The sequence below is a fragment of the Onychostruthus taczanowskii genome, unplaced genomic scaffold (genome assembly GCF_017590055.1).
Source record: "Onychostruthus taczanowskii isolate IOZ18803 unplaced genomic scaffold, ASM1759005v1 scaffold18, whole genome shotgun sequence".
In the NCBI taxonomy this organism is placed as follows: domain Eukaryota; kingdom Metazoa; phylum Chordata; class Aves; order Passeriformes; family Passeridae; genus Onychostruthus; species Onychostruthus taczanowskii.
The window spans coordinates 5456546-5483910 of record NW_024499017.1 but is presented as its reverse complement, the minus strand read 5'-3'; the positions used below and the strand labels follow the sequence as shown (position 1 = coordinate 5483910).

Sequence of the window (27365 nt, the reverse complement as noted above, 5' to 3'; positions counted from 1 at the left end):
CGCGTGTCGGGTGGCAACGGGCGGGGAGCATCCCGAGACAGCTCCCGAGACAGCTCCGCGGGAGCGGAGGTAACGCGGTTCCGGCCGGCGCGGCCCGGGTGGGGTTTCGGCTTCCTTCCCCGCTTTCCTTCAGCTCCCTTCACCTTGAGGGAAGGCGGGCAGGGAGCGGCCTCAGTGCAGGGGCTGCGGCGGCAACGCCTGTCTGCGGAGCATCTGGGGCGGCGGCGGCTTTGGCGACCGGGGCTGCCGCAAGCGTGCGGTGGTAGCCGGATAAATGCCGTGTGTGTTTCTGTATTGTCTTTAAAGGGCGCCCCGACTCTGACAGCCCCTGTCTGAGGCGGCTGCCTGCAGCTACTTCCTTCCCGGGGCTGTGTGAACCTCACTTGTTTTATGAGGATAAAGAGGGTCAGCACCGCTTGTGGGGAGCGGAGCGGCCTCCGAGGGTAGCAGTGACACCTCTGGACATGACCCCCCTCCTGCGGCGGGAGCCCTCAGGCCGGCGGCCGCAGCCCCTGGGGTCACGCTTATGGCGACTCGAGGGTGGCTTTGTGAAGCCACGTGTTCCTTCCGTGCCTTTTGGTGGTGGGTGCTGATAACCAGAACTGCTCCCTTAGCGGGCTGTGGCAGGGCGCTGGAGTGGGCTGAGCGAGACCCTCAGGCCAGCACACCTTTTCTTGCTGACGTTTAGCAGTGATTTTGGTTGTTTTATATGTTTTTAAGTGGAGGGTATTAACTACAGTCTGATCAGGTGCTGTTGTAAGTGCCACCTAAAGAGCACACATGGGTGTAGTGCGTGCCTTTAGGCGTTATTCCCCCATCGTTTGTAGAGGTTTCCACTTTTCTGCCCCAGCATGAAAAATAAGGTGAATTACATTAACAAACTCTACGGTTGTTCCTTCTGTCTTTACCTGGGGCTTATTGTATAAATTTCACCAGATGTTCCACTCACTGCAGCAGCTTCGTGCACTCCCAGCCTAAATCAAGACTGATCAAAGTCCCTGTTATGAGCTTACTTATGTTTTATTCCTTAGAAATAAGAAAATAATGAAAAATACAAAAATATGACTCACTACTGATAAACTATTCTATCAAGTGAAAAAATTGTCATAGTAACTTCTCTTTCATACTTTTTCACATGATAAAACATATCTTGTTTTTTTAAATGGATGTTGCAACCAATTCTATTTGATAAAAGTTTGTTGGTAGGATTTCTTTTTTATTGTGCTAAAGATGGTGTGTTTGTATATGCAAGCACAAAATACTTGGTTGAACAGATCTTTACAGTGGGAATTGTTTTTGTTGCACGGGCTTCCTGTCTGTTAAGCATATGTATGGTAGGGCAGTGATTCTTCTCTCACCAGAAAAGGATATCCTAGGCAAACTCTAAGCCTTTCCCATGTAAATATTCAGACTATGAGGTGCCTAAATATATACATTGCAATGAATAAGCATTTCTGGACTTACAGCCAGAAATTTGCTCTGTTGGTGCTTAACTCCCTGAAGACTTTGATGCTGTTTGCCTGTATAGAACAATCTTGAATATTGCTCATAGGGCCAGTCATTGTTTTCAGAAATAGGAGTCTGACATCTGATATATGTGAACAGCCAATGTAAAGCTGTGTTACAATGAGAGTTGTTTTATGCAATCAAGAGCTAAGGAAGACAGAAGCAAGAGCACCAGAAATCTTTGCTAATGAGCAGGTATTGTATAAAAACACAGCAAACACAGTAAGCTTTTAGCAGTTTTCTACTTCACCTTGGTCATTAAATCACTTGCAGGTTCATCCCAGGTCGAACAAGTGACAAGTGTTCTGCTCAGTGGGAGAAAGGGGATCTTGCCAGATGGTTCCTCTTTCCCTCCCCTTAAAGGAGGGCCATGCTCTAATGCAGTGTTAGTACACTGCTAATTACATGTTAAGCTTCATCAGCTCCGCTGGTACCTGGACCTGGCTGCAGTGTGGTGGGCCTCACCAGAAGGGACATCCTTGGTGAAACAGTGAAGTGGCCCTAGTTTCAGGTCACTCTGTGCTGGTTTCATATCACAGCTTTCTATAGCAACAACGGAGTCATTTCAGTAAAAAAAAAAAAAAAAAAATCTACACATATCAGCAAAAAGATTCCTCACAGCTGCAGTGATCAGCAAAAAAAAAGAGTTGAAGACACTGTTGCACAAGGGTGAGCGATGAGGAAATCCACGTGTTGGTTAGCTTGTGTGGAGGCAGAGCCCTGCGTTAGCCACAGCACTCCTGTGGTCAGGCTTTGGCAGCGTTAGAGACTGTTCTGAAAGTATTTTTAGCTGCAGTATATTAGGGTTATTGTGTGTTAGAATATGCATACTATTTGTCTCTGTTTCTCCTCCTCCAAGCTTCTTTTCTGTTCCCACTGGAATAATGATCTTGGGACAGAATAATGGATTTTGATATATGTGTTTTTTCTCTGACATATCTTCAGTTTTCTATAGTCTCTACTTTCCCTCTTTCTTGGTAAGTTTTTTCCAGTTGGTCAAAGCTGCAGATTCTGATTCCACTTAAGATTAAGTGAAGTGCTTGAGAGAAAAAACCTGCCAACAGTTTTGATTTTGTCAGAGGTGGTATAATGTATCACCTGAGTCAGGCAAACAAGCAATTCCTGCCCTGAAGGCTTTAAAAGGCATATAAAACAAACAAGACTAGGGAAGAGAATGAAGTATCAAATCTTCATTGAGCTGTTGTACACACCTTCAGGCAAATCCTAGTTGTTGGCAGATTCCCAAAACTGGGAATAACAAAAGCAGGAGGGGAAGGAGAATTGGGGGACAAAATAGTCTAGGTTGAGAGATACTGTGATTGTTCTTTCCTGGGTGGAGAGAGTAAGGCAAGAAACAGTCAAGGTCATGGGTAACAAAACTGTATAAAACTGCAGTCACGTGCTGCTAATTGAGGCGGATGCATTTGAACAGTGACTGAGTCTGTAGCTGCAGGTAATTAAATGCACCTCTGGTTTCCCATGAGGTAAATCAATGATGGTTACTCTTCGTGGAAAACTGGCTCTGCATTAACACACCAGGTTTGATGGGATTTGAATTATTCAATTGACTTAAATCATCAAAATGCCTGAGTATTCCAAGTAATGTGTATGCTTCTGATGAATTTGTACTTTGGAAGTGTTCAGGAGGAAATGGAAATGATGATTAGGATATGTGAGCAAGAAATCCTAAAGCTGTGTAGTTACCACCAAAACGGTGTTTTACATTAGTGATCAGTTCTTAACGTATTTATGCAGTTTTGTCCTTTTGCCAGAAGGGCTGAAAATGAACATGGCATGTTTTCAAACGAATGTTCATGTGTTACTAGATGCACAGGTAGTTTGGGTGACTGCTTGTTGACCTTTCAAAATTCCCATATTCAGGTTTTTTGTTGTCTCAGCTGACAAGGTTATTGTTGCAGTTAGAAAAAACCACTAATTTGTAAAATTAGTGTTATCTCCAAAAAAGCACAAAATCCAGCCCACACTAGATTATCTGCTTTATTCTAATTGACCCAGATTTTCACTTTTTTTTCTATTCTATAGTAATTAGCTGAAGTACACACTAAAGTTTTAATCGGGGCAGGGCAAATGAATAGTTATGAAAATAATTCTGGTATATATGTAGGGCCTGTTTTTTTTTAATGCAACTAATAAGCTAGTGATCTTAAACTTGTGTAAAATGGGTCTAATGGGTCTTATTCAGAATGAGCAATGTCTTTTTTAGCTGAGAGATTTTATTAGCAGTAATTTGCTTTTGGAAGGCATGGGAGCATTTTCGGGAGACTTCAGAAGAAGGGGGCTCTTTTCCAGTCAGTCAGTTCTGAAGCAGAGGAAAAAAGTTGATTTCTGTGTCCTTAGATACTGTTAAATACAACTGCTAATGGAGGAATTTGGATTGAAACTACTGTGGGTTTTTATGTACAGTCTGTACTTCTAGATAACTGAGTGATGAGGCAGTGGGGTCTGGATAAAGACTTCTGCAGAGGGAGTGAAGAGCTGCGGTGTCAGCTAGAGGTCAAGGCTTGGGTCAAGGGCACAGTGGAGTGAGCACCTCTGCCCCTGTGGCCCTCAGCAGTTGATAACGTGTTACTAGATCACTCATGAATTACCTGTGTAGGCACAATGCTTGGATTGGTAGTTTTGGTATTGCAGTACATCTGTGTTCATGCCTAGAACTTCCATCTTGGTCTCATGGTACTTCCTTACCTATAACATCTCACTGTCCTTCTTTCTGGTCTTTCTTCTGGTCTTCTCAAGATAGGAGTCCTTTAATTCTGTCCTTCCTCCAGTTTTGCTTGTTTTCCTGATGGTAGCAGTTCCTCTTTCATTCCAAGTTATATAGGAATTTGTCTCTTGGTTTGTCTGGGTTGGTTCTGCTGTTTAACTGTGCATGAATTTGACTTTGTGTAAAAAGAACCAAACATGAAGCAACAAAAGGAAATATCCTAATTTATATTTGTAAATCATAGGGTAAAAACATGGAAAGAAGATTTTGCAAGAAAGTCCTGGGATAAAAAAATAAAATAATGATTTCAGCTGTCTATATTTTGTTTTAGATTGTGATTTGGAGTCGTGGAGAATTCACAGTCTTTCCACAATGGCGGAAAGGACAGATTATACAAAATCACAAATTTCACTGGCTGAATACAGCCCCGTCAATAAATCAGAAAGGACAGATCAAAGTGGAACACAGGATGGAGACCAAAATACATTGCAACTGAAGAAAGAAATATCTTTAATAAATGGGATAAGCCTTATAGTAGGCAACATGATTGGTTCAGGTATCTTTGTCTCGCCCAAAGGAGTTCTCATCTACAGCAAATCTTACGGATTGTCTTTAATAATTTGGGCAGTTGGAGGGATATTTTCAGTCTTTGGAGCTCTCTGCTATGCTGAACTTGGAACCACTATTACAAAGTCAGGAGCCAGCTATGCATATATCTTGGAGTCTTTTGGGAGCTTCATTGCTTTTATTCGTTTGTGGACCTCACTCCTGATTGTTGAACCAACCAGTCAGGCAATCATTGCCATCACCTTTGCTAACTACATAGTTCAGCCTTTCTTCCCTTCTTGTGACCCTCCGTATGTGGCTTGTCGTCTCATAGCAGCTGCTTGTGAATGTAAGTATTTATTGACATTTACTATGGTAAGTTTTTGTCCAGGGTATGTTTTATTGAAACATCTTACCCACACTCAGAGTTGGTTCATACTGGATCTGCAATGGTTTGAGCTATAATGGGGAAAAGAACAATTGCAGCATGAGAAACTTGCAGGTGTTCGTTCAGTCAGTGAATGACCATTTTCTCATTTGGAAGCAGAACAAGGTGTTGAACTCATCCAGGCTTACTAACCTGGCAAAAATGGGGGTAAAAATTGTTTTCCCTTGAGAGAGGTATTTCAAATCAAACCTTGTGATACTCTTGGTGTGGTCTGAAGAGCTAGGATGGCTCTTATGCCATAAATTCTGAGAGGTATTTCAAATCAAACCTTGTGATACTCTTGGTGTGGTCTGAAGAGCTATTGCAGGATGGCTCTTATGCCATAAATTCTGGTGTCATTTGGTTTGCAATAATTTCTCAATGGTTACATGTTTCCATTACTACTGTGGTTTCAAAAAATCATTCATTCAAGATGATTCTTTATGCTTGGAATTAACTGTAAGATCCGTACAGCAGTATGTGTGGTAAAGCTGTTTTGAAAAGTGGAAATTTTGTATGCACATAAAATTGGAATATTTGTATTCATATAGCCAGCTCTGTTAGTATACAGGAACAGCTGCCCACACACTTCAAACTAGGACAGTTCTGCTGTATCAAAAGAATGAAACTGTATGATTGAATTGTGTGTGTCTTAATTAATTTTAGGTGTTTCCTATTAAAAGTGTTTATATACATATTTTACATTTCCAGTAAACAGTGAAAACTGTATTTCAGCAAGTCTGTAGGACAATGCTTTTTGATGTACTGATCCATAGCCATGTGCTCTGGAGCCTGTCACCTGTATTGATGATTTTATATCAAAAAACTAACACAGAACTTTTGGACTCTTTTATTGCCAGCAATATGCTGCAAGGACACATGCTCCTTCTAGTTGTTTCCTTTTTGAGGCATCTTTTGGAAGAGCTCTAATGTTCCTTATTAAGTTGTCTATAAAGGATAAGGAAAGGGAAATGACAGAGCACGTACTTTGGATATTTGACCTCTGTAACTGGTTGTGATTGCAGTTTTCCCTTTCATTTTTGTTATTTTCTACTGTTGTGGAAGCATTAACATGCTGGTTGAGGACCAAGTAAGGGGAAAAATAATCACAAACTTCTTCCAGGAAATCTGTCAGTTTAATCAGTTCTGTTCCCTCCTTCATCCAAATGAGTGAAGGGCCTGTAGTGTCATGTTCACATTCCTTAAACAGGTATTGTCCCAAGGTATCTTGGCACAAATTCAAGACTGTAGGAGAATCTGCTCTTCCATTTAAGATATCCCCTCACTCTGAGGACAGTTAGCCCTTATAAAAAGGAATTTGTTAGAAAACAATAAATTAAGACAAAGTGATTAAATTAAAATTATTATATAGTAAGTATAGAAAAAGTGTGATGTCCTCTACATATGCTGCTAGTAAAGAGGATTTAGCACCTCTTTTTTTAGTGGAGACACATGACAGCAGGATCGCTCTCAGGCAGGTGGAACAATTTAGGCTAACAGTCTGTTTTATGGTTGTTAAATGCTTGTTATGCCCTGCTCTGAGTGTCAGTGCTAAGACTCATCCCTGCTGTACAGCTTCATTTGGCTGTTAAAGCTTAGACTTCTCCCTGTCTTGGCACGGCTGATGTTGTTTGTGACATCCCTAGCTCTGGATATGATTAATCCTTTAATAATGAAGCTGCTGGGAGTGGAAGTCTGCACATTGGTCGGGTACAGATTGCATGTGAGACTGGGTGGGTTTGTTGTGAGGTTTAGTTTCGTTTGTTGGGATTTTTTAATTTTAGTAATAGCAATACTAGAGCTAGTGTGAGAACAGTCTTCGTGTTATGCAGCATTACTTTGACAATCATTTTGGCAGTGGGGTGTCACCTGGTGCTACAGTACTAAACTTGAAAGTTCTCAGAAACTTTAAGTGACTAAACAATAATTAAGTTGAAGAAAACAGTATTTTTAGTAAAACAAAGAGATTTGGCTTATTCAGAATATTGATAATTTTTCTTTTTTTTTGCCCTTATAAGGTATCAGAGTATCATTTCATCTGAAGTAGAGACCAAGCCCTAACTCACTAATAATAATTAATCCCAATGAAAGTTGCTTTAAAAAATATAGCAGAAATATATATATAGCAGAAATATATATAGCAAATATTCCAGTCACTAATACTGAAGCGCAGAGTCTGAGCAGAGTTGTTTTTTTTTCCTGAAGGCTCTTTGGAAGCTGCAGCAGTCCTGACTTTTGAAATTTGATATGACTGAGTTTTTTTTCCCCTCTTCTTGCCATGCTCAGTTGAGCCTCATGCAGCTTGTCCAGACTGTGTAACATAAGAGTGTCATACTTACCCGATAATTACCTTTCTTTTGTTAGCTTCTAAAAGTTACTGTTTTCAATTTGGTAGCTGTGCTAAGGTCATTTTTATTTCAATACTATCATGGTATTCTTGGATTATGGGAAAGGAAATAATATATCACATCTTTTTATATAATTTTTATTTACTGCTACCTTACTCCTGAAACAATCAAGTTTAGTTTTTATTTATTTGCGTATTTAAAATATGCAGTACTAGAAAATTCTATGGAGATAGAAAGTACAGTAGTATATAAACACTTTTTCACTAGGTAGAGAGAAAACTGAGATTTGGGAGAAATACTGTTTCCAATTCAGAAGTTTCAATTATGTAGTGATAATTTAGCTAAGAAAAATATGTACCAAATTAGAATTTTGTTAAATAAAGAATACTGAAGATACTGAATCCTATTCAGTGTACAGCTCTTGCCTTGAATTCAGGCAAAGGTTGTCTGGCTCTCCACTTCAGAGAAAGGTAATGAATGCATAAGCAAAATGTTGAGAGTCATGAGAACTGTCTTGGGGAAGTTGATCATGTGAGTAAGTTTCGTCAGCAACTACAAAATATTTGTGAGATCTGAAAGTCTCATTTCAAGTTTCATTGCCATCTTGTGAAATAGGTTTGACTAATTTGTTTTTGGATAGAGGACTAAAGGCATTCAGAATACTCATTACTTCCTACCAGTTTGTAAAAATCCAGACTACTGAAGTATTAGCTGTAAGGGACATGCTCTTTAGAACCACAGAATGGTTAAGGTTGGAAGGGAACTTGAGGTTCATCTTGTGCCACCTCCCTGCCATGGGCAGGGACACCTCCCACTCTCACAGGTTGCTCCAAGCCCCACCTAACCTGGCCTTGGACACTTCCAGGAATGGGGCACCCCCAGCCTCTCTGAGCAACCTGTGCCAGTGCTTCATGACCTCACATGGAAGAATTTCTTGATTACACCTAGTCTAATCCAGTCTAATCTACCTTCTTTCTGGTTAAAGCCATTACCCCTTGTCCTCTCAGTACATGCCCTTGTAAAATTGATATGTTCTCTCTTCATAATACAGTTCAGTAGTACTGGAAAGAGTGTTGAATCACCTATAACCATACTTGGCACTGCAGCTACTCCATGGATGTTGATCTCATCCTCAACCTAACAATGAAGCATAAAGAAACCTTTTCAAACACTCTTAATATGTTTGCGCAAGGGAATTTCTAGATAATATTTAATTTATTAGAAGAATATTGGTACATTGAAATGAATTATTTCATGTAGCAGTTTCTTTAGTTTCAGGGTAGTTGCAGAGTACAGCTGATGAGGGGTAACATCAGGAAAATGAGCATGTAATCAGAGAACAGGAAGGTATTTCCTGCTGTCTGTTGAAACAGTGTTTAAAACATCTGTTTCCTGCTGTTTTGTTGGAACCAGTGTGTTTTCAGTACCTGTGTGTTTGGCATAGTTTAACCTAAGTATTAGTATAACAAGTAAGTGCATATTTAGATGACAATTAAAAGCTTTGAAAAGTGAGTTAAACTGAGCATTGTTCAAATAATGTTTTAATTTTTCTTTTTTCTTCCTTCCCTAGGTCTTTTAACATTTGTAAATTGTGCCTATGTTAAGTGGGGCACACGTGTGCAGGATGTATTTACTTACGCTAAAGTCGCTGCTCTTATTGCCATCATCATCGCTGGACTTGTTCAAATCTGCCAGGGTAAGCTTGTAAAATTGTAGCAAAGGTTTGTGCTTATCAATTAAACTGAGTGACTGGTCTAAGGACTGTAAACTACCTCTGTGTGTTTTATGAAGTGCCTCAGTAAAAAAAGTATAATACAGCCACCATGAAAATACCAGTAATACCAATGTTAGGCATTATCATGATACTGCTTCATGAGATATCCATCATATCTCAGTTGACTTTGAACTTGGCAAAAGAAGATAATTGATTGCTCAGCAATGTTGTGTTATTTACAGCCTGCAGTACGGAATTAAAAAGGGAGTGAAAACAGCAATACACAGAGACAGCAAAATACAGTGGGAGTGGTGAAAGTTACAAATTTCTCTAAAGAATGTCTCTACTTTACAGTGAGATCAGTTGAATATTTTTTTTACAAAATGAATCTGCAGCCTGAAAGTGTGCCTGAACTTGAGGCACAAATGTGCTAAGAATATGTAGGTAGATTTGTGAAGCTACAGCTCTGTTTTTGCTCAAAGCCTGAGTTCTGTTAAAGAGAATTAGAAAGTGTATGGGTTGGGCATTGTGCCTTCAAGTTAAGAGAAATTCTGAACTTAGCTTTATTCTTAGCCCTTCCTTTGGGAAGAATTTGTTGGTGTGTTAGCTTAAGAAAATTATCCTGCTTTCAAAGCTGCCATAAAGGGTTGTCTTTCCCTGGCAATCTGACAATTTATGTCCTTTGCTCTAAATGGTTATTGTTGAAAGTTCATAAGCAAGATAATTACTGTGAACCAATGAAGAACATGCATATGTGAGCACCAGGTTTAGTCCTTAGCACATGTGCCCATCCCTTGTTTCACAGATACCAAGCTTGTTCACATCTAATTTCCTTGACACGGTCTCCATTTGCTGTTCCTAACTCAGCAGTTACTCCACCTGTGTTTGTGCCAAGAGAGTAGCAATGTCTGATTGTGATAAAAAGTAGAAAAGAGACATAAGTAAAGATATTTTAGAGGCTTCAAATATTACAGTTTTAATGGAGTCTAAACACTTCAGGATGCATAGTATAGGGCACGTTTTGGAGTTGCACAATAACTTGCCTTTCTGTTTTTGATGGTTTTGTGTGTGTTTATGTATGTATAGAGTCTGAATATTAAACTGTGATTGATGAACTTGACTTGCTTACAGTCAATAGATGGCACAAGTTTTCACAAATACTGGTCCAAAAAACACACATACACTTTTAGCTTGGGAAAATTTTATCTTAACAGGAATACTTTATACTCTGTTAATTTTTCTCAGTTTTCTATTATTAGTAGCAAAACCTTAAACATCTCTTTGGGAATTTGTGTGGGGTTCTCTTGTCATAGTTATCTAAGTCACTTGTAATCTTTCTTTTCTGCATAGGCTAAATGTTTGAAAATTTCAAAAGATATAAAAGAATAGAGTAGGTTATTTTCTAAATATATATGTTATAAACCCCCACACTTAACCTGAATACTGTCATTGCCAATTGTTTATAGCTTAGTCTGAACTTAATGCTTCTGAACTTCTTGTGCTGCTGTGAACAAACCAGGTGTTTAATTGTAGAATAGTATCATACACACAGAATAATTCATAGTAGTTTTAAATGCCATGCTTATTCTCGTGGCTAAAACATGGAGTAGAATTGGAAAGGAGTTCTTAATAAGCAGATTTGAAGCAATTAGGGTTTCTGAGGTGTTTTTGTAATTGTGTGGCACATGGAAAAATACTGCTTACTGTATTTTATTATCCTGTCCTTCATTGCATCTTTTCCACACAGGACACACATGGCACTTTAAGAACTCTTTTGAGGGATCCTCTACTGATATTGGAGAAATCTCCCTTGCATTATATTCTGCCTTGTTTTCTTACTCTGGTTGGGATACACTCAATTATGTAACAGAAGAAATCAAAAACCCAGAAAGGTAAATGATTTGAGCTTTCTAAACGTGGATGGTTCCCAGGTTGCTGGGTTCATGGCTGTTATTCACTAATAAATTCTGACTTTATGCAGAAATGAGTAGAACTGCTCTACTGGTAGGGCTGTGGATGGCCACCAGCAAAGATTTACTAAATTCCATTAAAAGTGAAAAAGAAATTAAAACACAAGAACAATTAAGTGTAGATGGTTGTAGGATGCTGTATTCAGTGCTATATAAGCTTTCAGTTCAAGATGTTGTTACAATTTATTATAATGTGTCATTGTTGCAGTGGTACCTAAATGTTGTCTGTGTTTACCTGTGCAATCATTCTAATTTAATATTTAAGAATATGAATATTTTCCATTAATTTATGCTCTAAAAGTATGACTGGCTAATCTTACCCAGTTGTGAGTTTGTAAGCAGACACTTTTATGTTAGAATAGAATCTCCTTTGATAATTTTTGCATCCTGTTATAAGCAACAGCTCAGATTGCTATAGCTGAATGATTAAGAAGAATGAGATGTTTTTTTAGTTCTCCTGACTGATTTTGACTTTTGCAGTTTATTCCCTTCTATGTTGGATGTTGAGTTTTATGCTGGGCATTTATCTAACCTATCTATCTATTAAAGCTATCTATTAAAATACCGGATAAGTATGACTTTTGCAGTTTATTCCCTTCTATGTTGGATGTTGAGTTTTATGCTGGGAATTTATCTAACCAGGAAAGCTATCTATTAAAATAGTGGATAAGTGCTTTAAAGAAAACCTAGCTATTTTTAGTTAGATTGAATTCCAGATTGACACTTTGTTTCTTTAAATCCTCTTGCAAAGATTTGATACATATATTCAGAAGACACATTGTATTCTCATAAGTCATTTGGTCCTTCAAATAATGTTTTTTTTTCTGCTGAAAAGCTTTTTTTTGAGTATTGTTGCAATTGCCTTTCCTTTTTAAAGTTGGTATTCTTTGATAGCTCTTCTATTAGATGCATTGTTTTGAAAAACAATTTTTCTCACAGGATATTTAGCTGATGCAAATTTCTTCATAATCATTTGCTCTAGATAGGCATCAGTGCCTCATACAAGCTTCATTTTGGTAGAATGGTAGCTGGTAAAGTGAACTTCAAATTTCAGCTTTTTGTATTGACAGTTCTTGGGAATAATTTCCAGACTTCTACAAAATTGCTACAAGAATTACATATTTTTCCTGTTCACTTGATTGGTAGTGCCTTCATGCTTGTCCACCCAAAAGTTGCGATCCACAGTTTACGTTTGACATTGTCCCTTGGCGTTAATCTTGGATGATGCAAAGTCCTTAAAATGCTATTTCAGATTTTTGTTACATTGTGTAATATTTCTGAATTAAATTCACAGTTTTCTGATTATTTTTCTTCTCTGTGCTGGGATTCACGGGTCTCTTACTATGAGTGTCCACCCTGAAAGAAGAGTCAGAACTCCCAGTTACTAATTTACTGATTTATATGGAGGATGTGGGGCATGTTTGTTTTTCTGCTTCCGTGGCAGCAGACAGAAACAGCTGGACTTCTGGGCCTCAGGAAGTTTTTGAGGAAACTTTCAAAGTTTCAGTCAGACTGATAATTTTTATGCTTTGGGCTTTTGTTTTTGGAGGTTTTTTTTCTTGTTGTTATTGAAAACAATGTTCATGGCAAATGCACATCAATGTCACCCTGCTGTGTTTGATTTCAAACTGGGCAAATGTGAGAGTAACACTCTCAATTCTGCTTCCCCTTTTGAAATGTTTGAATATTCCTGTGAGGTTTGAGGGAAGAATGAGACTGAGAAAAGCCAAAGGCTAACATTAAAAATGTTTTTCTGTGGAGCTGCACATTCAGGGCTGTGAGTTAATCTCACAGCTAACTCTTACCTGCTCACATCTAAAGGTTAGCAGATTCCTGTTACTCTTGACTTGTTTTTGTATAGCTTTCTAGACCTGTGCTTGCTAGTAGGATACACCACATGCTGGGGCTCATAGCTGTTCAGCAATTTTAGATTTGCATCTCTGCTGTGCAGCACAGTTAGTTTGTTCTCTGCGGTGATGAGTGCAGATATGAAGAATAGGGGTTTGCTTTAATAAATCTCCCTGCATCAGTTCCAGAAGTAAGTGCTGAAAGGACAGCCCCATTCCCCAGGGAGAAGGAGTGCAGTACCTCAGAGCTCTGCCTCTTTGGGTTCTAAATGTGGTAATTAACATGGACATTAGGAAATCATTTAAAGCATGCAAGTTTGAAGCTTGTTACTACAGATGTGGAAACCTTGAAGTTAGACTGTTTGAAGAGCAGTTGGAGAGAATCCCTTTTTACACATAATTTAGGTTCTAAGTTACTATAAATATCTGGGTTTTTTTCCAGTCTTCTATGTTAGAATTTCTAGTTATAAAAGAAAGCAAACTCTGATTCCAGAGATACCTTTTTTGAAATCTTTATGCGGGCTTCATTACTTTTCTCTGTATTGTAAATGATACAAATAAGTCACTTTAATCTGTTACTAATGTAATTTTTCTTTCTCTGCAGTTGTGGGTTTTGGAGTTTTGGTATTTTTTTTGTCTTCCAGGAATTTGCCTCTGGCTATTGCAGTGTCTATGCCAATTGTGACTATTATCTATATTATGACCAATATAGCTTACTATACCGTGCTGGATGCTCACTCTGTCCTCTCTAGTGATGCTGTGGCAGTGGTAAGTTGACCAAGTGTTACAAGTGAGTGTTTGACCTGCTTAAAAAAATCATTGTAAGGGTATGAGTAAAAACCAGATTCTCTGGGTGGTGGAAGAGAGTTTTATCCTCAGTGGAATCTTTAAGAAGACTTAGAGCATTGTATTCGGTGGATGAATGAAGAAAGGAGGTGAGAATTAAGGTATTCAAAAAAATCTGATGAAAATGAGGCACTTTCATCTGCTTGGATATCCTACATGTGATACAAGATACAGATTGCTTATTGCCCTTTATGTAGTTGGTGGAAGTTGGTATAGGTTGAAAATTACATCGATGAATTTTTAAAGAAACGTGGTAGTAATATTGCTTCATTTTAGAGTCTCTGGTGTAATCAAGCAGCAGTTACATTTCAGCCTCCTTGTTGCTATTTTGGGAATAAGTGAAGTGGCTTTCTCCTTTTCAGTGAAGAGGCTTTGAGCTGGAAAGGGATGGAGTGAAGCTATCTCCGGTTTCTGAATGGACTGAAAGTTCTGAGTAAAAGAAGTATGAATGGGTCTTTCCAGAACACATTGTGTGCTGTTTTTCTTGGTGGCTGTGAGGCAAAAGAAATCACACCAAGGGATTATATGGGAAAAGAAATGATAAAATGTCCTCCTTTTACAACACTATTGGCTTCATGTGGTATAGTCCCAGTGTTGGGGCTAAGAAACTGATTTTTAAAGCTTTTTTGTTGAAGAAATTTAAGTGATACAGCAACAGCCAGCTTAAAAGTTCTGCAAATGCTCTTCAGATGGTTGCTGATCGTGTCAAATCACTCACTTTTTCAATGATTCCTGTCGGAGTTTACAGTTGATTTCTGTTTTACCTCCTTATGGAAACCATCACAACCTTTGCTATTAAGTTTTATGCAGATGAAAAATACTCTGTTGCACAAACACAAATAAAGAAGAGCTGACATTTTACCTCATCTTTTACTGTTACTGAACAACCTTTTTTATGTTGTTTGAGACTACTGTTGTGGTTTTTTGTCTGAAAGTGGCAGCTGGCTCCACAAGCACTTTCTGGGCTGTTTTGTCTCCTGACAGGAAGCATGCTGGCTGCCAGTGCACAGCTTGGTACCTGCTTCCTGTGTTTGGTCACGTCTGTGGGTCTTGATTGAGCTCCTACAATAGGTGGTATTTGGCAGCTTACTTCTTTTACTTGGAAGAGCTAAAACTGGTTGAAGCAAACAATTGGTTGTCCTGCATAGCCAGCTGTCATCTTTCTTGGAGCTGTACAGCTTTGTCAGCAAACTGGGGATAAAGAGGATGACTTCAGTTGCATCTTTGAGTATCATCCTGTGAGACCAGTGCAGGTGCATGGGTTCACCCTGGTGCTCTCATATTCTAGAGCAGGCTTGCTTTGCTTTGCCATGCTCCCTCAATGAACTGGAATGTGGGAGGCTGTGTGTTTTAGCTGTTTTATTATTCTTTGGAGTAGTTTAATAAATGTTGGGTATCTTTTTTCTAACTGATTTCAGACAGAAATTTTAAAGTTCTTCTTAGACCTTATGGGTATTACTTCTCTTCCTTCATTGGCTTCACTGTCTTCTTTTCTGAAAAGAAAAATCTGCTTGTCCTTAGCCATCAGTGTCATGTTCCTCTTCTTTGCTTGAACGGGCACTTCCCAGTATGGTTTCCTTGGATGAAGAGCACATTCCATACCTTAAAACTGAAGAACTCTTCATTAGGGGCAGGCAGTTGCTTTTTGAGGGAGAGTTGTTCAGTAAATTATTTGCCTTCTTTCTTGGAGCTAGCTGTAATTCACTGCCAATGCAACACTCCTGATGGCAGCTACATGGAAGTTCTCTGGCTTTGGAGCCCAAGCTGAAAAGCTGAGCTGAACTGGAGAATGCTATCTTATATTTTCAGTATGAGATAAGTAAGAGACTTTGGAAACACTGAACCCTTGTTCTACAGCTAGCTATGAGAGATGCTAAGAAGAGGATAAACACCTGAGAAGGTTTAGATCAAATATCTTCAGCACCTCCATGAAAATGTAAATGAAGCTATTTTACTGTTGGAGCTGACATTGGAAATTTTAATGTGGACTGTACAGAAGAGACATCTTACATGCAAGTAGGAATGCAGTGTATTAATGCAGCAGAGTAGTGCTGGTTCTCTTGCCATAAGATTGTATTCAGTGACCTAAAAATGAAGTGGGAATTTTATGCTGGACTTCTTACTGCACTCTGCTACCTTTTTCTCCCAGTAAAAGTGTTGCCAATAATGCAACAAGAGAATTATGTCTGAGTAGAGTTGATCAACAGCATGGTAATTGAAACAAGAATTACAAGAGACACATTTAATTTGTTTTCTTTTGCACCTTTACAATTTTCTGGGTTTGGTCAATGGGCACTCATTCATTTCTTTTAATATATGTGATATTAAATCTAATTTGGGGAGAGATGGGGAGTGGAGAGAGATGTCATACAGTATCTTGACAATGTAATCTATGGCAGTGGCAGAACACTTCTTCTGCTTGGGTGCTTTTTTTTGCATGTGCAGCTTCCAGATTGCCATAAATCAAGAGTTTGTTTCTGGTAGGCAGTAGCATCTTAGTGTCCTCAAAAGATCAAAATTAAGAAAACATACTGTAGTTCTGACTGCTAGATTTTCCTGTAATGTGTGAATGTATTTATACTTCACCTCAAGAGAAACGTCAAAGCAGAATTAATTGTGTTTCCAAAATACCAGTCAGATGGATGTCAGATATATATATATATATATATATATACATATGTGTGTATTCATATATGTTCCCTTACTTCTCTGTATGATTTTCATGTAAGAATGTTAATAGAACTTGGTCTGGAAAAGCTCCTGGGCAATAGGATCTTGTAATGAGTTACATGAAGAGGCTCTGTAGATGCCTTTTAAACTTTCCTAATAGAAACACCTCATAATCCTTGGATATTTTTTTGTATAAGTTTCTTATTCATGTTAGGCTACACTCTCTTTGCATTCCTCCATTTGTCCCTCCAATCAATACTGTGTGGTGCTTTGCCAGCCTCACATGTGCTTGTGGCTCCATATGCTCTCAGTGTAGTCTGACATTTCTTGTGTGCCTCTAAGTACACTTCTAATGTGCAGCTAAGTGTGATGAAACAGTTCTCATCTTGTGATTTGTAATATGAATGTGGGTCTGCTACTCATCTGTGTGCCTGAATTACTGAGTGTGAGGCAGTATCCTGTGTATTTTGCTGTGGCAAATCTTGATGCTGGAATTTCTGCTGCTTTTAGTTCAACCTGTTTGTACAGAACTGTTGTTTGGACCTTTAAAAGGACAAAAAAATGTTCTTGCAAACCATTCACAACTTACCAGCTGATGATCATGAGATCAAACTAACTCAAGACAAAAGTAAGATGTAGTTTATTCAGTCATTCATGCCTTGAAACAAAGCTGTAATTCAGTTTTTGACCATTCTTCTGGGAGTAATGTAACATTTTAGTCATTATTAAATAAGGGCAGTTCAGCTGAGAAGTGCATGGCTGGAAAGCCTTTTCCTTCATTAATACCTGATGTTGGTTTGAAAAAAAAAAAATCAAAACTAAAGGGAACAATTCTTAGTGCATGTCCTACAGTGTGTGTGTATCTATGTATACCTTACATATTCAATGGATGGGAGGGCATAAAAGAACTGTATCTGTAATTGCAAGTGTTACACCAGCACTTCTCTGAATTCTCTGTTTCCAAGCTGTTAGAAGCAGTTATAATTCAAGTCTGGACTACAAGATTTGTCAGACTGTAGCAGAGATGACAATTTAATCTCTTAATCCTTCTTGCTCTTTAGACTTTCTCAGAAGAATCCTGAGATGATATCCATCCCCATAGTGGTGGCTTTCTCCTGTTATGGTGGACTAAATGTTTCTGCTTATAGCTGCCTCCAGGTAGGCTCCTCTGTCATCCTCCACATACCTTTGTCAATGCTCTATTCTTTCCTCCATTGCCAGCTCGTTTGTTTTTATAAATGCACTTCACATCTCCCAGAAGTAGTGGCAGTTAAAGCAGAATTGGCGAGGAGCTCAGCTCAGAGCCCAGGTCTGGCTCATTTGTGGAGGATCCATGATTGTACAGTTGTGGTTCTAGCAGAAAGCAACCACTAACTCTTCTACTTTTCCCCTTCCCTTCTTGGTGCAGTGCACTCAGTTTGTGTACTTGATAACTTGATTTCCTGTTGTACTTTTCTCTACCCTGCCTTCTTATGCAAAGTAATCCTCTGATATGCATGCAGTGAATGTTTCTTGTGGCTGCATTTACTTAGACTTCAGTAAATCTTTTAGCAAGAAACGCTGTGGAGATCTTTGGGTTTACCTTTGTTCACAAGAGACTATAGCTGAGCTTTAAAGAAGACACTTCTTGGCATCCGTTGAAAGGAGGGTATTGAAGGATTTATAAATTTGTACTCAAGTGTCTGAGTAGTAGTAATGAACTTGGCTGATTTTTGTTATAAATGAAGGTGAAACTGTCACAAAATGCCTGCCTAAAAGCAGGTGGGTCTTTATGTTCATGTTAAGTTGGTTAATATCAATAGACAGATTAGGCAAACTTCAGGTACCTTCAACTTTGTTTTGCTGAAAGATCATTTTGCAGGCAGATCTACTTGGCAAACCAAGCTGAACTTTTTTAGATGATTCTCAATTAAAACAGTCATTTGTATTGCCTCACCTCAAGTTTAGCTCTTGAAGTTTCTCCACCCTTTGCTCTGTCAGGAATCCCAACTACAGCGTTAGAAAGTACATTGGAAATGACAGTGTTTGGTAGAGGTTGTCACTACATTACTCTCTTTTTTGAACAGTCTGACTTGTACAGCTCTAGGGAAATCACTTATTTAGGCTTTGAGCTGGATCAACAGTTGGTGTAGAACACAGCCTGCATCCAGAATACATTGAATCTGTAGCATTTTGGTCTGTATATATCTTGTGGGTCTTACTGTTCATATGAATGGTTGTTGTTTTCCAATACGTGTGGAACAGTATTAGCATCTCCTAGAACAATTGGATGCACATTACAGGATGGAAATAGCCTTTGAGTTAGTCCTGCACCTGTCATTCACACTGGCCCATTACCAGATGTTTCAAAAGGAAATAGGAAATGTTTGCAAAGAACATCTTTGGGGGGAAAATATTTCTCCAAATGGTATATTAGCTAATTTGCATCCTTCAGCATAAGACTACATTAATAGGTTTTTTCTTTCTTCTTTAGCTTCAGCAGTTAATATTACTTATCTAAATGCTTATCCTTTAGGCAATTTTACTAAACATCTTAATTCTCTAACATCTTGTTCTGTATCTTAACTTCATGTATTAAAACAAAATATCCTCCAGGAGGTTTGTGTCAGGTAATTTCACTTATTGTTTGGCTTCAGAAATCAGAAGTTCAGGTTTAAATATTCCTTTAAAATATTACAACAGTTGCTTATTAGAATTTTCATCTTGTCATCATTCTTGTTCTGGAGGAGTTGTCTTAATTCATTGACTGGATCATAATAAATTACATTCTGCTTCAGGGAACTGTGTTTCTCTGAGCTGCATTTAGATGCAGTAAGGATCTGGGAGAAGCACTTCAGGTTTTAGGAATTATTTAGTCTTAAGCAGCAGAAATCTTTTATATACAATAATGTAAGTTATTAGTTGCAGTTTCAGTTGGCTGGAAATGTAATCCATGGTATACAGAACACATTTCTAATGGCATGGCCTTTTGCTAAATTGATGTTCTGATTTCAGCATGAAGTGGGTATGTACACGGACTAGTTCTTTTATATTTTTCTCCTATTATTTTTTATAATATCTCTAGGAATCTGTATGCATTTTTCCATCCGTGTTGAAGCTCCATTTTGAGCGAAGCTGTGCTAAGATGGATAAACTAAAATAGCTCAGGAAGAGAGGTGCCTTTCTGAGAATGAGGGTGACACAGCTGATGCATTGACTCTGAGCCTTTAGGCAAAGTTCCCTTGTGATTATGTGGCTTTGCATTGTCCTTTAGGAGCAGGAAATCCTGTCTGCTTTTAAGGCTCAACTAAATGACACAAAAGGATGGAATATATTCTGCTTTTTAGTGTTAATGAGGGAACACAGCAGAGTTGGATTCTGACCCATAATCTGGATAATGTGCTGGACAAAGCATTTTTTCAATGCTGACAAAGAACAGGAAATTATAGCTGGCCAAGCCTTGGTTTATGGCAGTGAATTTCTCAGCTTCTTGTGGCCTAAACATTGACATTATTTATAGGGTTTTGTCTCATGAAAATGAAGTACTGATGTAACAAAAAAAAAAAAACAAACAAACCCAAACCAACTATATTAAGTCTTTTAGGCTTTTTTTGACCTACAAAAACATTAAGAAAACAGATTGTAGTAGACTGCTATTGATGATCTGGTTCCTGGAGTAACTACATCAAAATTTGACCACTGTTAAATAGAGATTACTTCATATGGTACAGATAAAGGCCAGTTCTGAGTGTTTATCACCTTTGATTGAGCTCCTTAGCTCATAAATGTTATGATGAAGACCAGTGCATTGAGGGGGAGGTCAAGGGCAAGGTGTTTAAAAATATTAAAATATTAAAAACTGAAGAAAATTTTTATAATAGATGGACCTGCAGAAAGCTGAATTACTATCTATGCTTTTTATGTCTGAAGATCTTGAAATTTATAAAGCCAGAGAGATAAGAAGGTGATTTAGAGAAAGGTTCATAAAAGATTTAGATTACTGCTGCTTGCTAAGATGTGAAATGTTCAAATCTTTGTTTGAACAAATACTCCTTATACATGGGTATGTACCTTTCTGTTTTCTTAAATAGTGACTTCATGCTGTCCAATGTGGACATGATTCTTTTGCTATATGACTGTTAGTTTGCTTCTGTAAAAGAAATGATGGAAGTGATTTAGTTATGTGTAGGTAGACGTGGGATGGGTAGGAATAGGAAGGCTTCCACCCTCATCCTCTGAACACAGCATGAGGGCATTTCTGCCTAACTTCATGCTGGTGTCCAGATATGTACAATGCTCAGACCAAGACAGGAGGTGGAATACCTGTCAGTCTGCATGAATTGTATTTCTTCATGTTTCAGATGTGTTATCTGATACTTTAAGTCTCTCTGCCTTTTTTCTCCATCCAGGAGGTTGAGCAGAATAGACCAGGACAGTATATTGCAAATTATTACCCATTTTTGTTTTAGATCCAGGATTGCTGGCAATCAGTGGCACTTACCACTTGCTATGAAACTTTGATTCTCCTGACTTCTTGGTTTCAGAGCTCTACCATGGACAGCACAGTTTCTTGCAGTATTGTCTAGCAACATCAAGGATGGAGCAAGTGATAAGATCACTTGCTCTGTTATTTGCCAAGTTGTGAGAGTAGAGTCCAGAGGCCCTGCCAGTGGAGCTAAAGGAAAAGATGTTGCTTAGGAAACTGCAAAAAAAGGAAATTAAAGTAGATTCCTAGAATAGAATCTATGAACAGTAGCTGTGATGTTGGCAGTGGTTATTCCCTGCAATATGGCACTTGCCTGTTTGGCTAGGTAATATTTTTAGTAATCCAGAGAATGTTCACTTGTGTTCTGTAGGTCAGTTAGATAATAAAATATATTAGGATTGGGAAGAAAATTCTCAAAAGATTTTCTTTTCCTTAATGAGCAGAAAATATGAACTTCAGATGCTTGGCTAAAAAGTTTGTGCTTATTTAGAATCCATAAATAAATAAGACAGCTGTGTGATTCTTTGTGCTGCATTATGTACTGTCCTTACTATGTTACTATTTTTGCATACAAGTGTATTAGAAAAGCTCTGATGTCACTGTTTTACATATTCTTTTTTGCAGATATTTTCATGTTTCCTTTTCTTTTCCCTTTCATCAGACATTTGCTGACAAGATATTTGGCATGTTCAGCTGGACAATTCCCATTGCTGTAGCCTTTTCTTGCTTTGGTGGACTTAATGCTTCAATTCTAGCATCATCAAGGTAGTGCTTACCTCTTTCAGTTTGACAAATGTTCATAAGTCTTTTTACGTGTTACTGTTATGCTGAACTGTTGTGAGAGAGGCAAAAATAATTTTTTAACTGAACCTATCATGAATAGCCACAATAAAAACACAGATCTAAATAAACCTCTGTGTGTGTCTGTACATACACCCTCAACACTGCCTTGTTTCCCCAAAGCATTCCTGAGTGTATGCAGAGCATAATTATAAGATCAAATTAATTTTGTCTGTGTGGTGAGTCCTCAGGTCTTCTGATCATTTGCATTACCTTCCATTTTACTTGATAGAATAATTCTAGCAAGTTTTTGGTTTCAAATGTATTTATCTAAAACTTACTGACCTTTTAAAATCAGTATTTTAAAACTTTGTACTTGGAAAAACTCTAACAAACTTGCTACTGCTATGAAACTGCAATCAAAAAGCTTAGGATACTGTGTAGAACCTTTTCTTTGAGCACTGATTGTGGATGTAACTAGCAAAAGTTTTAAATAGATTTATCCAGGCATTTTAATATTCTTCCTATGCATTGAATGAATTTGCAATGCCTCTGTTGACAAGAAATATGATCATTTGGTGAAGCAATCAATATAGAACAGCTGGTAATAAAATTGTGTTTGTTTGTTTTTTGAGCATGTGATTGAGTGACATAATTTTAGGGACCTGGCAAACTCTTCTGGTTGGCATTGAAAACTATTCTTCCCTAAGCTGGAATGTTTTCAGTGCTAGCTTTTAGAATTTTGTGAAACAATAGAAATTTGTTTCAGTTACTGTAGATATTGTCTATTTTACCTGTAGGATGATTTTTTTAAAAAATGGTTCTTACCAGCTTGTTTCTAAAAGCTTACCTACCTTTCAATGGTTGTTGTACAGTACATCTTTATAAGAAGGTTCCAGTTTAAAGGACAGAAATTCAGTGTTGTAAATATTTATTTTGACTGGTGTTATTCTTTGATTTTCTGTAATATATTCTCTCTTGCCTATGGTCTCAACATGTGTTTTACTGCTTTTTTTCAGGCTATTTTTTGTAGGATCTCGGGAAGGTCACCTTCCTGATCTGTTGTCTATGATCCACATAAAGAGGTTCACACCCGTGCCAGCTCTGCTCTTCAATGCAAGTTATTGCTTTTCTTTTCAACTAATTAGATGGGACACACAGCACAGCTTCCCTCAAAATGGAGCTTCAACACAGGGCTAGAAAAATGTACACAAATATACATGTATAAAAAATAACACGAGAAAAGTATAAAAGAACTAGTCCATGTACGTATTCTATTTCGTGCTGAAATCAGAACATCAGTTTAGCTGGCCATGCCATTAGAAATGTGTTCTGTATGCCATGGATTACAATGCATTGCATTTTCACCCAGTTGAAACTGCAACTAATTATTGACATATTGTATATAAAAGATTTCTGCTGCTCAAGACTAAATAATTCCTAGAGCCCAGAGTGCTTCTCACAGATCCTTATTGCATCTAAATGCAGCTGAGAAACCCAGTCTCCTGAAGCAGAATGTACTTTATTGTGATCCAGTCAATGAATTAGGCCAACTTTTTCAGAACAAGAATATGAATTATTGAAAGGAAAACTTTAAAAAAACCACAAGAGATAAAATATACTATCATCAAACTGCTCGCTGAGAGAGTAATTTTTTGAGGCATAAAATTATGCCAGACACCAAGGAGTATAAGATGTTACTTAAAGGCAAAAACCAGGATAAACAGTAAGTTCCAAATCTTTGGGTTTAAATTCTTACTCTTGTTCTTTTCTGACAGTGTTTTATGACCCTTATTTACCTGGCTGTGGAAGATGTCTTCAAGCTGATTAATTACTTCAGCTTCAGTTACTGGTTTTTTGTTGGTCTGTCTATTGCTGGGCAGTTATATCTACGCTGGAAAGAACCAGATCGGCCAAGACCTCTTAAGGTAATACTTATTACACAATTGTTTAAATTCCATATAATATAAAAGTACTGTCTAAAATCTGGACCATACATGTTAAGTGTAAAAGTTACAGATTGATCAGGATATAAAGTGTGATTTCCCTTTATGTTCTTCCATGAAAGTTAGCTTGTCTGCTAGGTAAGAACAAGAGACTGTGGTGTCAGTATGCTCTATTATTATATGCTAGTTCAATAAGTACCCCTTCTGTCTGCCCAGTGGAGAATGTCTCAATGCCCAACATTTCTGCTTTTATCTAGCAGCAGAAATCTCTGATTGGAAATGCTCAAGTTAAGTAACTCTGTGGATCACCTTTAGCTCCAATGGTATCTGATCCTCTAACCTCATACTTTGATACTCTACTCAAAAAAGTCAGTAATTCTTGTTTCCCAAGTTTTACTGGTTTTGTCTAAAAACACTTCATACCACTATGCACTTTCTTTCAGCACAGCAGTTACCATAGTTGATTTCTTTTGCAGTATTTAGCAACAATTCCATTAAGAATAATTCTGCAATTTGCTTATGGTCCTAAATAGCTAGATATATGAGAGGAAGCACAAATTCCACAAAGAGGGTTTCAGAGAGAAAAGTCTGTATCATAATGTTTGTAACTATAGACAGTGACTATTTCATTAACATTGTGTTCTCTTTTTTCTGTCTGCAGCTGAGTCTGGCTTTCCCAATAATATTCTGTATATGCACAATATTTCTGGTGGTAGTGCCACTCTATAGTGACTTTATAAATTCAGTGATTGGAATTGCTATTGCTTTATCTGGAATTCCATTCTTTTTCTTGGGAGTCTATTTACCTGCATCAAGGAGACCTCAATTTATTAATAAGATTATGGGTAAGTTTCTTTGTTAGGAAATGGAAATGTTGTTAGGAAAGAGGAAAAGTAAGTGGGTGACTCTTATTCTGTTGATGGAAAGGGCTGTGGTGGGCTGACCCAGCTGAGTACCCAGGGCTGGCTCATCAGCACCCCCAGCAGCACGAGGGACAGAACAGGAAGAACAAAGGTGGGAATACCTGCTGGTCAAGTCAAATAGTTTAGTAAGTGAAGAGGGGAAAAAGCCCTGCTGCTGCAATTTCACAGGCAGCCCAGTGTGCAGCCAGTCTCCAAGCAACAGCTGTATGGGAAAACACTCCCACAGGCAAACACTTCTTGCTCAATCCGTTTCTATTGCTGAGCATGACACCAGATAGCACAAAATAGCCTTTGCATAGTTTGGGTGAGCTGCTGTAGCCAGACTTCCTGCCCTCTCCCATCCTGCCAGCTGCAGGAAGAGAGGAGTAAGAGGAAAGAAAAGAAGCCTTGATACTGTGCAAACACTGTTCAGCAATAGCCAAAACATCAAGAAAAAGTCTTTATTTGAACCAAGATTGATGACTGTAAGAAGTGTGAACATTCTTGGTAGCACAAACTGTCCAGCTTTAGTGAATCAGGTATTTAAAAATATAAAGATTTTATGTTACTAAAGAATGGAATTTTGCCTTCTGTTGTATTACAGCAGTTGAATTACACAAAACTTTTCTCCATTGGTGCTCTTTTGTTATTGCTACTATGTGAGACAGCCTTGATGTGGGATGTGGTGAGGAAGGTTTATAGCATAACCTTACCCTGAAAGCAGGATGTGGTGCTGCAGTAGTAGAATGTATGGAAATACTCAGTAATCTTGTAGCTTTCCCTGTATGCTATTAGTTTTACTTTCTTTATTCCACCAATTTTACGCTCTTAATTACAGAGAAAAAACATTTTACTTTAGTTACTTGGCAGGATTCTGCCTAAGAAGCAGAACACCCTAGGATATCAACAGGAACAATTTAAGATTCTGTTAAAAATGAGTGGGACACAGTTATTGTACTAGCTTTTATTCTTTGTTTCCTAAAGAGAAGTGGACAGCATTCCTGTCAGCTTTCATTAGTCAGATGTGTTTTGTAATTAGAGTTGAGATAGGTGGCTGTTGTTCTAATTTGTCTCCAATTTCTCTGCAGGTGCTGTCACACGAAACATTCAGCTGCTCTGTTACTGTGTTTTAACAGAGATGGACCCAAATGAAGAAAAGAAACCAGAAATCAAATCCAAGTAAAGTTTAAAGCCTTTACAGGAAGCAGGAGGGAGGATAAAGTAATTACACAAATCAAAGGGAAGAGCTGGAACTGGAAGACACAGAAAAACTGTTTTCAGTGGTCTTTCAGAAATGCTGAAAATCTTACTCGTTGCAGATGGATTCCAACGTGGATCATGCCCTTGTGTCATCCTCCTAAACTGTGGCATGTTTTCAGGGCAGGTTTTCATTGGATAATGATTACCTACTCATTACCTACTCACACAAGCTGTGTGTCAATACTGTTTCTTCTTCAGAATTGGTATGAAAATGGTAAGAGCTAATGGATCAAATTAGATTTCTACAGAACCAGGTGGTGAAGTAATGCATTATTGCGTCAGACTGAAACCCACTTTGACTCCAAAGACGAAGTCATTTCCAGCTTAATTCTGACGGACGCTTGCATGAAATGATTTGCTATACTATGTCAGTTCTTTTCCCAGAAGAAAACTGGTCACAACAAACTACTTCATTTGTTTTTCTGCCCCTAATGATAAATTAAGTTCTACTCCATTATTTATAGACTGAACCAACCTTTCTCCCTTAAAGATTTTATTCTCTATGCTACATGGAAATGTATGTGACTGTGGGAAGGATTTAATCAGCTAAGCACCTTGCCACTGAAGATTTGATTAATGGTTGATTTTTTTCTTGTTTACTTGTTAGTACTTTGTAAATTACTGCTAGGTTTTATGAAACTTCCAAAATTAAAACATTCAGTTTGAAGCCTGTAAACATTTGTTTGTGAACTGTTTCAGTGAAGACAGTAGCTGAGTTACCTCAGCAGTCAGAAAATTCCCGTTATAAATTTCAGTGCTGTTCACTAGGAAGTGACCATCTAAAACCTCCCAGAAAGAGCTTTTTTTTTTCCTTCTATTGCAGAATTTCTGTGGCAGATACTAGATCTTGACAGCTAAGTAGCACGGAGAAAAACTAGAAATAAAAACAAAAGTAAAAGGTGCTACTGTAGCATATACATGCTGATTCATAGTCTGTGGAATTCCAAAGCTGTAAGCCTTAAATCAGGAGAGTTTTGATACTGAATTTTGGTGCAGAAAAAGGCAACAAGAAGCTTGTTTGTCTGGCAAAGTGAGATGTACTTCAAAAACATACCTGAGATTTTTACCTTCTGTCTATCTCAGTTGACCTGAGTTTGGCCAGATGTATGGTTTTGTGCATTTAAGTTGAATTAAATCTTGTAATTACAAGACTATGGTGAAGCAATACATACTTCAAAGGGTGCACCACAGTTGCATCAGTGACCTGAATAATAGTGAGGATACTGGAATTTTTGCACTGCCATGTTAACCTTTCTCTGAAGCAAACAAAAATACCTTGCTTCCACTCCTTTGTTATTACCAGTCAAGACTGACTGGCCTAAGTACTGCTGCAGCCTCCAGTTCATGAATGACACTGACCAGCTAAGAGCTAATCCTATCAGCTGTTTTTTACAGACTCAAGTAGGAGAGTGC

General features: G+C 38.1%; 1 protein-coding gene across 2 annotated transcripts; it reads left to right on the top strand.

Annotated features, from left to right (window-relative positions):
• On the top strand, positions 1–27349 carry SLC7A6 (solute carrier family 7 member 6). Of its 2 annotated transcripts, XM_041400976.1 has the most exons (10): positions 1–69; positions 4563–5126; positions 9123–9248; positions 11014–11158; positions 13728–13851; positions 21726–21829; positions 22864–22960; positions 23623–23772; positions 24452–24635; positions 25781–27349. In XM_041400976.1, the coding sequence occupies exons 2-10, from the start codon at positions 4604–4606 to the stop codon at positions 25873–25875; spliced, it is 1548 nt and encodes a 515-aa protein (XP_041256910.1). In that variant the 5' UTR covers positions 1–69; positions 4563–4603; the 3' UTR covers positions 25876–27349. The 2 variants fall into 2 exon arrangements, with proteins under 2 accessions (XP_041256910.1, XP_041256911.1); XM_041400977.1 differs by lacking the exons at positions 21726–21829; positions 22864–22960.
• The last annotated feature ends 16 nt before the right edge of the window (positions 27350–27365 follow it).